General features: G+C 42.7%; 1 protein-coding gene across 3 annotated transcripts in view; it reads left to right on the forward strand.

Moving 5' to 3' along the window:
- The window catches only part of CREB3L2 (cAMP responsive element binding protein 3 like 2), a 79361-nt gene that overhangs the window by 30396 nt on the left and 36524 nt on the right, over positions 1-12441 (forward strand). For 2 of the 3 annotated variants that reach the window (XM_085229029.1, XM_019615487.3), the window contains exons 1-2: positions 5108-5266; positions 7975-8191. In XM_085229029.1, coding sequence (XP_085085155.1) covers positions 5123-5266; positions 7975-8191 — 361 coding nt within the window. In that variant the 5' untranslated portion in view covers positions 5108-5122. Of the gene's footprint in view, positions 1-5107; positions 5267-7974; positions 8192-12441 lie in introns of those variants that run through there. The other variant, XM_085229043.1, reaches the window with a different exon arrangement.

Genomic DNA, 12441 nt, shown 5'->3' on the forward strand with positions numbered 1-12441 from the left:
GTTGCCTGTCTCCAGCTCAGGCTGCCCAGGGCCCCATCCAACCTGGCATTGGGGGCCTCCAGCCATGGGGCACCCACAGCTTCTCTGAGCAACTTGAGCCCTTTACAAAGGGCTTATTTGTGCCCTTCAAGAAGTGTTGCTTTCACCTGAGGACTTGGACAAGTTTACTTTGTTTTATTCCCTTCCCATTCCTCTGGTGAAGGAAGGTCATAAATGAAACTAAGTGCAGCATGCCCAAACATTGTGAAATACTGCTATAATGTTAAGGTCTCTCTGCATACATTCAAGAAGGAAGCAGAATAACTGCTTTCTTTCAAAAGTGGCAATAAATTAAGCCAGCTGTGCAATGACAACATGCATTATCCCCACTGCCTAGCTCTTAGGCAGCTAATGAGACCTTAAGTGCCCACTGGTGAACAGTAAAATTTGTAAACAAAGGCTTCAACTTGTCTGAAGGCTTTCTTTCACTGCTTTTTCTGCTTTCTGGCTAAACACTGGATCGTTGCCCAGTAGACACTATTTAGATGTAAAACTTGCAGTAAATGCCAGTTTCTTCCAGAGAGCCAGTAGGTATCCCAGTCCTGGGGCATAACCCAGCAGATTTGCATTAGCTCACAGCAAGCATTTTTGATTTGGCATTGTATACATGGAATGTAGCTGGGGAGAAGAAAGAACAAAAACAACAGCTAAGTCTGTTTCTTTCTTTGCTAGATGGTTTAAAAAAAACTAACAGTTATCTTTAATTATCTTGCCTGGATGCCAAATCCATCAGAGATCCCAGTGACTAAAGTTTGGCAGCTGAACTCTGTCTAGGTGAGTCACACTACTTGGAGATGCTGATACTTTGCTGCTGCTCCTGGCATTTTAGGGGCTCGTGAAAGGCACCTGGTGGTCAGGCTTGCTCACAGCCTCCAAAGTCACTCATGATAAAGAGTTGGTGACCATACTGCTCACAGATGGAGAGAAGGCCGTTGGGAAAAAACAGGAGAATTTTGGTGTCCTGCTGGTAGTTCTGCTGCTCAAACTGGCAGCCTGAGGACTGTCTTATGGGTGATACAAATGGAATGCACAGCAATGAACCTGGTGTAAGAGGAGTTAAAAAGACAAAAAACAAAACTTTGAAAACAAAACAAAGAAACAAACAAAAACAAACAAACAAACAAAGAAACAACATCAACGAGTAAAAAAACAGCAACCTAAAAATGAAAGAAGAGCCAACCTTAGTGGCTGAAACAGAAGAATGAAAACAGCTGACCTGAGGCCATAATCCAGCCACTTGCTTGCAACATGGAATTGGGAATGTTTTTGAGGTCTCAGCCCGGGACCCAACCAGGGAGCTGCCCTGAAGGGCTCCCAGCTGGCTGACGTACTTCCCTGCTGTGCTGATCCTAGTGACTCACTCCTCTCAGACATGAGTTCCTATGGGGAAAGGAAATAGCAAAACATGCACCCGGCCTGTTGGAAAGCGAGTCTGGATCCAAGAATTGTGCACTGGGGGAAGGGCAGGGGAGTGTGAGAAGGATTTTCCTATTTTAAATGACTCCCAAGAGGCCTATGCTAGGAATGAGCAATAGCATCCTTTTCTCTGCCTGCAAACGTTGGGTTTAGGAGACACTGAACTCCAGGATTGCTCACCCTTGCCTTTTTTTTTTCAACCTCTGTTTACTCATAGTTACTATAGAGTTTAATTTTGTTTTTCATTTCCTCTTCAGATCCCACATTCTTTGGAGAAGGAATGGTTAAAGAAAGCTAAAGAATATTTTGAAGCAAGGGAAAGCAAAGGAATTTATATGCTTCTTGAAAAATCCCCCATTAGTTGAAAATAAATATGCTGCTTCTTTGCTGGTTGTGGGTTGGAAATACTTGAGTGTTTGCAATGGGAGTGTATGCACGCATGTGTGCATAATGGGCTAGATTATAAGATTTGCTCAGCATGAACTTCAGCATTTCCAGCTGTGTAACCTGAGCAAGTTGGGAAGATGTACAGATTTAATTACCATGCAAATCCATTAGCTCTGAATTTCCTGGCATTTGTTTTGCTGATGACACAACCTGAATGCTATTCACTTAGTGGATTTTTTTAATCCATCCAATTTTGGGGGGTGATTAAACTGAGTAATTGCTGGTGTGAGACTCCAAATGATCATATTTGCTGTTATGGTGGATCTCTATGCTGTTTTCAAATACCAATTTCATATTACCGTTCATATTCTCCTGCAAATGAGGCAATTTTAGTGTAATTAATAACCAGACAGTTAAAAAAATGTAGTAAAGTAATTGACAAATTATTCCTCTGTGCCTTAGTTTTGATTTTTTTTTTGCACTGTAGAAGATGCACAACTAAAGATGTGAGATCCGTTCTGTTTGTCCACACCAGGTGCATAAGCCAGAATAGTGCCAATCTCCACTTTTATCAGTGTATTTTAGGTGTGACCTGGGGGACTGTTTACATTCCTCAGTCTCCTTGGTCTGTTCTGTTTGCTATATGCAACACGTTTTTCCTGCCATCAGAAAGCTCTTCCAGCTGTTCTGCTCCTCAGTCAGGCTAAGAGGGAGGATCTCTGTGTCTCATTTAAGAATAAGCAATTAGATGTGCCTGCAGTTGCATGCTCATTAATATTCACAATGGCCTGTTCAAGAGGCCTTCTGGCAACCGAGATTTTGTACAGTTCATGGGTTGTTGGATGATTTTTTCTCAAATATGTACTGCCAAATGTAGTTGCTTTCTCTTTTTCCTTTTTCTTCTCCCCCAAATTAACACATATAAAAGGTAAGCACCCTAGTATCAAGTTGTATAGGGTGCAGATACCTGCTTTTCCACTCAGTTTCCCTGTGGGGATGCTGGGGAAGGTTGATCTTGACTCTCTTTCAGCCCCTATCTTTGGAATCAGTATTCTGTAAAAATACTGTGCTGCTGCCAGGTTGTCCTTCGTTTCTCATCCTTGTAAGAGCATTGGAGCAGTAGCTTGGATCTGTGCCTCAAACCAGTGATGTATCAAAGCATCCTATGCCAGTAGGTGAGCTCTTCTGTTCCCTGAAGGGCACGTGGGAATGAATAGTGGAGGTGAGGCTCTTGGGAGCTCTATCATTAGCCCTTCTCAAAGCTGACAGGGCTGTGTACTATGTGATTCAATCTGTGCCTGAGTTTGGAGAAGAATGAGGGTTGGCCAGCTTCCCTGCTGCAAATGTAAAAAATTACAGAAGAGGAAGAATTTGAGGGATGTGATGTGCCTGAAAGCTTGCAGAGTTTTTGCCTGAATCTGTGTGACAGTGAACTGATGCACAAGTGCCAGTGAGGGCTGAGTATAGTTCTCTTGGTCCTTTGGAAGCTGAGGGAGCTTTTCAGTATGTGTCCTTAGGTTTGGGTGTGCAGGAATTCATGGACTTCTCTCCTGCATCATTAGTAGGACTACATGTGCAGTCCTCCATGAGCAGTGTCTAGGCATGGTTCTTTAGCTGCAAAGAGCAGATTTCTGCTTCAGGTCCTTATCATAAAATCCCAGGATGGCTTGGGTTGGAAAGGACCTTAAAGCCCAACAGTTCTAACCCCCTGCCATGGGCAGGGCTGCCACCCATCAGCTCAGGCTGCCCAGGGACCCATCCAACCTGTCTTGAGCACCACTGCCTCACTACCCTCTGACTAAAGACTTTCCTCCTAATGAGTAGATGCTGCACTTGCACGCTTAAGCAGAACTGTGTATGATGCATTTTATGGCTCTTGCATTATAACCAAGTTTAGAGCTGAGCCTGCTGAGAGTGAAAAGCGTGTATGTGCCATCTTTAACGACTGGCACTTTGCCTGGGTGCCCTAGAGTTTGAATCCTTGTGTTAGCAGCTGTGGACCTCCTTGGATACCATATAAGCAGAAGCCTGTGAAATGTTTGTTTGGTTGCTTGAAAAGGAGATGGTATCTCCATGTAGCCTCTCTTCCTGATGTTTGATGCTACTAACTAGAAATGGTTCTTTCTATATTTTATCTCCTGTACCTTTGATTTATACAAACCACAAGAGAGCGAATGAAGAAACGATTCCCTATTTTCCATGTTAACTTACAGTGAGAGAAGAAACCAGAGATGAGGACGAATTCATGCCTGGGGTGCACCCGGGCACAGTGCGTGTAGGCCAGCATGCTGCGAGATTCCTGAAGGGTGGGCTTTGGTTGTAGCCCTGCAGGAAGCGCGTAAGCCTCCTAGTGGGTGTAGTGTGTTTTACAGGCTCACCAAAGCATGCTACTTGTTTAATAATGTAGTTAAGGAGTATCACTTAGGGCTATCGATTTCACTGCTTTTCTTAGTGAGTCCTTTGAAAGACAGTTTTCTGTTTCAGTCTTAGTTCTGATAACATGACAGCTTGAGATAACCAGCACTCTCTGGTCTGACTTCAGGCTGGAGAAGTGAGCACTCCTATGGAAGGAGCCAAACCTGAGTCTCTGTTTCACTTCAGAGCTGTCCATTTGAGCAGAGAAGAAAAAAAACTTTTCCCGTAGGCAGAAATGGAGAAAAGGGGCTTTGTCTGGCAGGAACAGTAATGCTGTGAGAGCTGCAGCCTGCGGCTCACTTGGGCTGCGGCCAAATATGACTTGCTAAAAGCCATCCAAAATCCACCATGCGCCCGGATGCAGGAACCCTCCTCTGTTTGCTTACTGTGGGGATGATATCTGTAGGTGTTTTGTGTTCCCCTAAAGCACCTGGCTTATAAGCGAGAGTAAATGTCCCAACAGATTGGCAGAGAAACTCCATGGAGCTGCAACTCTCTCCCTGCAAGCATGAGCCCTGGTGTTTTGCTTGTTTGTAAAGTATTCTGGGAGAAGGGGAAGATAAGGCTATATCTGTCCTAATGGCTTTTTACAGAAATTCAAATCCCAACTAAACACATATTTTTGCTATGTAGAGAGAACTACTTATTAATTCAAATACACTCCTTATACAAATGTCTGTAACTAGTGCTGTCGCTGGCAGTGGGGTGTGAGGGTATAGAATCATAGAATCATTATTAAGGTTGGAAAGAGCAATAAGATCATCTAGTCCAACCATCAGCCCATGGTTGTGGCTGGTATGGGTATGACTAGTCTAGATCATGTCCTAAAGTGCCACATCCACGCATTTCACAAACATCTCCAGGGATGGTGAGTCCACCACCTCCCTGGGCAGCCTGTGCCACTGCAGCACCAATAACGGGGTGGCCAGGAGCTGCAACAGAGCACTATTTTATTAAAAAAGAAAGCCATTGCCAACAACAACAACAAACCAAAACCCACATTTTTGATGTAAGTACTCTTTTTTCTTTTTTTCAAGATAAACTGTGTTGGGGAAAGATGCCAAATTGAATGCCACAGACAAAGAATTCCTTTCTTTTTTAACCAAATAGATATTGAGTTTCTGGCAGTCTTCTTAGCTTCCTCTCTAATTTGCCCTTTCCTCCTCTGGAGTGCAGAGGTGATTGCTGCAATATCAGCATGGAGGGCTGTTCTGTGGATGTTCTGCTCTGGAAGTTGCTGCTGACCACTGTGGTGTATGCGGAAATGGTGGGAGGGATGGAGGATGTGCCTTGAGAAGGCAGAAAGGAACAGTTTAAATGTGGGTGGGAACTGCGAGGAGGCTGATGTCTCACTGCTCCCTGAAAGCTGTAGCTGTTGCTCAAATGCCTTTTTGAAACCTTTAATCAAATGGAGTTGCTTTCAATAGACTACTGTTTTCTTAAGGAAAAAAAAAAAGCAAGCTTCATGTGTTCGTTGTGGTAGAGATGTGTGTAACATACAAAATATTCCTGTATCTCGAGCAGTATTATTTTCTCTAATCATTGAGAAGTCCAGACCCTGAAGCTGTATCTCTTAGTGGAATCCAGCAGCTGTGTGATCTGGCCTGTCACACTCCTTCAGGACTTCTGTGTTCAAAGTTACGTAGCAGACTTTAAAAATAAGATGGAAACACAACAACAAAATTAGAGAACCATTTTAAGAATAGATAGAGCATTTATTTGCTGTCAGATGGTTCTGCTGTAAATGCACTCCATTTCTCCCATGCAGCTTGCTGCTCGTCAGCTTTGCAGATGCAGCAGAAAAACAAAGCACGTATGTTGAGGAACATGTTGGACTCCCTTCCCTGCCCCAAGGCCCTCTTTCTGTCTGGTTTTGGGAAGTTGAACGTTTATTTCCTTTGCTGCTTTTCCTGAAGTGGTGTTAGGAAAATTCCCCTTTCAAAAGGAAAGTAACCTAACTTTACTTCTTCCATTTGGTTAAAGTTATTTACATAGCAATTGATACAAATTTCTTCCGTATTGAAACAGTATTATGCAGGAATCTTTATGTGAATTTGCTAAAGATAGCCATGTAGCCCATGGTCATTTTGTCTTTCAGCTGTGTATTGAAACCAGCGTACAAATACTGAAGCAGTCATGTTGTAGCTTGTGCTAATAGGGAAGTGTGGTTTATGCATTTAGCAGATGAGAAGCAGCTCTAGTTGTGAGAGCTACTGAATCCTTGGGTATTGAAACTAAAACAAGGTTTTTGAAAGTGGTCATGACCCCCTTGCTGAGTCATTTCAGAGTTAGTTTAGTTGTTTTATCATTCCCAGCAAGTTAATATGAAACTACAAATCCATTTTGCCATTTGTAAATGCTTTATTTTAGCTAGCTTGCTGTTTGAGCATAGTTAACTGTGTTCCTCTGTTTACTGCCGTATGTTTAGTAAATATTTGCTTTAGTGCCTGTCAGAATTGACTGAAGGCTTACGAATTTTGAAAGAAGTCCCAGTTAGTACTGGTGAACATTTGGAGGAGGGGCTGTGTCTCTTTGGATGCTTGGTGGGCTCTATAAGAGCCACCCGAGCTCGGCATATTCTAGCACCAGGCTTTGAGACCACAAGTGTTGCTGTGGTGTAAAGGGCATGTGAGGAGTGTAAGCACACTGCTTCTCTTGTGGAATCATACAGTATGGACTAGTTTGATTCTTAATTTACCCTACAGGAAGCCAGATCTTGAATTTCACTGTTTGTTTCTGCAGGAGAGAGCAAGATGAAGGGCCAAGATCAGTGCTGCCTGCAAAAACAGAGCAAATCAAGCAGACTTAGACTTTCGTAGGACCAGCCCCAGTTGACAAAGACTCCTATATGAGATGGTAGATAATGCCTGATTGTTTAGAAAAGCTCGTTACGATTCATTGCACAAATATTTTTGTACCAAAATAGATTTCTCTGTGTGTAAAACAAGGAGGAATGGTTTCTTGCAGTACAGTTTCTTCTGTAGTCTTCTGATACTTGAAATGAAAACAAGAACAGCTGCAGTCTCTTTGGATATTGCTGGGAACTGCACTGGGCTCTCTAGGAAGTAGATTGGAAGATTTAGTTTCTGCTTGTTTTGAATAAGAAACAAGCACAAGGTTATCCAAGTGCACGTAGACATAGAATTCGTTGCTAGTGTAATAGGTAAACTGGTAATTAGCAGTGGCTGCCAGGAGCTCCACTTGTAGGGCCTAGAAGATGAATGTTGCTAGAATGCCGTGTCTGGAATAGATGTATAAATTACCCAGGAATTCCACTGTATAGAAAATGAATTGCCTGGGGACATGTGGACTCTTTGCTGGATTGGGGTGTATGTTCTGTGCAACTAGAATTGTCGCATGTGGTGGCAGACAATATGAGCTTGAGTTGTTTCCTTTCTCTTCTCTGTGCTTCTGTGACCACCCAGGTGTTCTATTCCACGCATGGCACATCCTAACAATAAATCCTGCAGGGTGCATAAGGAGTCCCTCTAGGGAAAGAAAGGAGGCTGCCTCAGGACATGGCTGCTGTGCTTCTATTTTCTGTTTTCATTGTGAGTTAATCATAAACTCTTCTGTTTTCACTGGAGCAGGGCTGGTAGTTCCTGTTGCTGACTGGCACGGGTGCCTGCTGCAGATACTGGGATTGTTCTGATCAATACTGTTCTGTTGTTGGCATGACAGGCAAGGAGACAACTTTTTCCCTTTTTATCTCCACAGCACTTCACAGAGTTCCTGGATGAGTTCTCACCAGATGTCCTAGGCCAGCTCTTGAACGATCCCTTCTTGTCTGAGAAGAATGAAGTGATGGAGGTGGAACTGTCTCCAGCATCCCCAGCGCCACTCATCCAGGCAGAGCACAGCTACTCCTTGTGTGGGGATTCTCGGCCCCAGTCACCGCTGACCCACATCTCGACTGATGACAACTTTAATGAAGGTAATACTGCCTTGTGTGAAATCAGTGTTGGCCTACTTGTCCTTGTTTGCTTGCCACGATGATGGAGTAATGGAATGTTCCTGGTGGGGTAGCAGTGCATTAAAGGTGCATATGAATCTTCCGTGCTAATTGAAATATCTACAATGAAGTTACAGATGGGATTGGTTTGATTTCAGTCTGCAGGCGTTGTGAATCAAGCAATTGGTCCATAGAGAGGGAAATTGTGCTCAGCAGAAATTACTAACTTTGCACTGTATAGCATTAAAACTAAGTGTTCATCCAAAAGAAATGGGAGAAGGTCCAGAAATAGACTTGTTTCCATGTATCTGAATCTTTCGTTGTTTAAGATTACTGGAGATCAATAAATCAAATGAATCAAATGAAGACCACCTTGACGTTTGGGTGCTGTACAATGTAATGTGTAAGGAAAGGGTGCGATGGAGTTTCAGTCTTCAGGAGAAGAGGCAGAGGGGAAGTCTTATTGTGGTCTCCAGCTCTCTGATGCATGGATGCAGAGGAGACAGATCTGGACTCCTCCCACAGATGCACAGCGATAGCACAAGAAGTAATGATACAGGTTGCAAGAAGGGAAATTCCACTCGGATGTTAAGAAAACCTTTTTCACTAGCATGTCAAACACTTGAACATAGATGATGTCATCATCTATGGAGGTATTCAAAGTTGAGGAAGAAAAAGCCCTGAGCAACCTTACCTGAGCTGCCTGAGCAAGGGGCTGATCTCTAGAGGTCCCTTCTAACCTACGCCACTTCAGGTTTATTAAAAAAAGAGCAAATAAAAAAACCTCTTTAAACTATAGTTATGTTCAGTAGTGGAACTTTCTAGTATTCCAAAATGAAAATCAGCTGCTTTTATTTGTGTTTTTTAAATATGTGTATAGGAATGAAACTTCATGTGTGTTGGCCTTTAAACCTGTCTTGTGAAGTCCTGTAACCGGTCAACCTATCTTGTGAAGTCCTGTTTCTTTTTTCCTTTTCTTTTTCCTTTTCTTTTTCCTTTTCTTTTTCTCTTTCTTTTTCTTTGTCTTTGTCTTTGTCTTTGTCTTTTTCTTTGTCTTTGTCTTTTTCTTCTCTTTTTCTTTTTCTTTTTCTTTTTCTTTTTCTTTTTCTTTTTCTTTTTTCTTTTTCTTTTTCTTTTTCTTTTTCTTTTTCTTTTTCTTTTTTCTTTTCTTTTTCTTTTTCTTTTTCTTTTTTTACTTCTAAGAGAAGAGGTGGGAAATAGTGGTACATAGGATACAAGGAACACCACCAGCATTTTTTAGCAGCTATGTTTAATTCAGCAGTTACAAACATCTGGAGGGAAAAAAGGGAAATGCAGGAATAGTGGGAGGACAGGATCCAACCTGCTTGTTCTGGTGTTTAAGTGCCTACTAGCAAGAAGGGGAGTTCAAAAGCTAGTGGAGAAGCAAGGCCATGCATAACTGGCAACTAGACAGACTTTCACTCCTAATAATGTATGTGTGCTCAGCATTAGCTTTACAGTGAAATGAAGTAGAGTACTAAACCACTTTGTAATAAAAGGGAGAGATCAGTACTTACGTCTAAGCATTAACAAGCAAAATTGTTTAGGAAGATCCACCAAGACATCAGTTTTCATACGCTGACAGTTTTGTAGTCCAAAGCACTCTCTTAAAACAAGGTGTGGCCTGTTAGTGATTTCACAAATTTGGCTGCGTTTCAATGAGGACAATACATAAAACCTGAGAGAAGGCTTTTTGAAGCGAGATGAGGTTTTTAAAAATCATTTGGGAACATTGTCTACATAAAGCCTTGCCTTTCTACATATCCAAACTGGTTTATGTGACTGTCTTTAAATTAATACTCAAAGGAAATGACAGATACTTTTACTGTGACAGGAGAAGAAGCACAAGAAACTTCATAAAGCAAACTTCCCTAGAAGTTAATAGAAGCTCCAAACTAGGCTAAATGTGAGGGGAGTTTCCTTTGGGGAAAAATCCTTAAGAAATTCATACTGCTGAGACTACTGGGTAATTAGTAGAGTTCTGGTCAAATGATATTTTAAAAAGCCAAGAAACGTTAACAAGTGAGTTTAAAAATAGAAAATGAATGGAAAGCATTTCATCTTCTGCTCATTCTGCAGTGTTTCGTAAGAGAGGAGGAGGAGGTGGAGGAGTTGTTCCTGATGTTTGGGATTTTATTTAATCTTTACCCTGGAATCACTCTCACGACCTCTCCTGACTCTGTGAGAAGGGGAGAGGGAGACTTTGCAGGTGGCAGTACTGCAAGACTTGGTGCTGAAGATTGAGACCATCTGCACTGTTAGATGGTGGAGGTACACAGTGCTCTTGGCAACACTGGTGAACTCCAGTTCCCTTGGCAAAGGGGCTAGTGTAAAGAATAGACAAAAAAGTCACCAAATAACTACCCTACTGGGTAGACTGCTGAACTCTTGCTGCAATTGAAGTCAACAGTGGGATATTTCTTCTTACAAGTCTCTTTTTAGACCTTTTGTGATTGTCCTAGCAGTGAGCATTGGTGTTGTGTTCCCCAGAGTGTGCAACAGTGCTAACCCTTCTTGTAAGTGGGAGCTTATGGACAAAGAGGAGAAAAGAGAACGACAAGAGGAAGGAGGAGATGTTCTAGGGCTAGGCTCCTAGAACACTAGCCTGTCTGACTAGGTAATATGTACTTGAAAAAGGCATCAGTTATGGTCCTTACTGGGACTGTCATTCCAGTAGGCGTTCTGTTAACATGACCTGGAGCTGCCAGCTCCTTTCCACAAAGGTAACTTCTTAAGTGCAGTGTGCTTGGGTATATTTAGATGCCAGCTGGCTTACAGTGTGTCTGTTCTAACTCAGTGCATTTTAATTATGTGAGGCCAATCTGTTGCTCAGCCCTTGGGTGCCACCTGAGAGCTGCAAGTGGCTGTGGAGCCCCATAGTGATCCAGCCTTCAGGTAGAATGGAAGTAAGATGTCCCCACAGAGGGTGACGGATGGTTGGCTTAGTTTTGTTCCGCGTGGATCTGGTGTCCTTGCCTGCCTGACTTTAAAAATAGTCTTTAAATATGACGTCTGTTTCCATGGCAATGGGCGCATTGCAGATAGCAGTGGTGGCTGTACATTCCAGCCCAGCCAAAGCTGGAGGTTCCTGTGGGAGCAGCACTTTGGGGTAGCTGGAGCAGTGTCCCGATGGGAAATCTTGCCTAAAGAGTTTAAAAACAGCAACAACAACAGTATTGGAAGTGTAAAGCCAGGCAAGTGTGTTCAGATCTGGGTTCAACTCTTTTGAGAAGTCCTGTTGACTGCAAAGTGAAAGTGAATATGAATATCCATAAGAGCAGGATCCCAACGCCAGTTTTTCCTAAGTTATTTATTCCAATTTCAGTGTATTTAGATTATTTCCGTAGATTTATGTGGAAGACCTTTTCTGAACACTTGCAGTTGTTAATAATGTGCACTCTCTGAAAGCATCAGTCCCTAGATCTTTAGTTTATGAATGCACTGACAAGTGTAACCACTTTAAAGCAGATGTGTGCAAGATGTCTGGTATGTATTTTTTTTTCCTTCCCAAGAATCTATTATTATATTCAATTTTGCATAAACTTTTAAGACTAGAGATATTTGAGAGAGGTTTATAGGTTTGGGCTGCTTGCTTGCAGCTGGCTAACTGTAAACTTGTGTTTGCTGGAGCTGGAGAATAAGGATCCTGACCTGGGAATGGATCCATGTCTTGCCATAAGAAGGGAGGCTGCATCTCAGGTACTGAGGAGCTGTACTGGTTCTGCCACTCCTTTCAGAGAAGGTTTCTGCTTTCTGTTTGTCAACTGTGGGTTTTAAGAGATAACTGCAGTGTAGCTGCAGAGAAGCATGGCGGGTTGTTGTGAAGTGGAAAAAACTTCTTGGGAAGATGTCAGGAAGCTGGGAGGGGAGGCAGAAGATAATGCTGACAGATAAGGGAGACTTCTTGGTCCCGTCAGGGATTTTAGGGCGAAGGTTTGCTTGATAGTCATAAATGGTTAGGAAAGAAAATCTGCTTTCTGTTACAGTTGGTACATGTTTCTCCACTCTTTCTGTCTCTGCATCCCTTTGGAAAGGAAGGCTGTAGTCAGCAAGCAGCAAGGGGAGCCAGGAGTTTCAGCAGACACACTGGTTAGCCTCCTGTGTGACTTGTGGTGCAAGTGTAGGGTCCATTCCCTTCCTCTCACCCCTTGCCTTGTGTGTAGTAGGCACGAACTTCTTGGAACAGCAGCTTCCCCTTGTTTTGGATGTGT

Source organism: Meleagris gallopavo, chromosome 1 (genome assembly GCF_905368555.1).
Source record: "Meleagris gallopavo chromosome 1, MGAL_WU_HG_1.1, whole genome shotgun sequence".
NCBI lineage: Eukaryota > Metazoa > Chordata > Aves > Galliformes > Phasianidae > Meleagris > Meleagris gallopavo.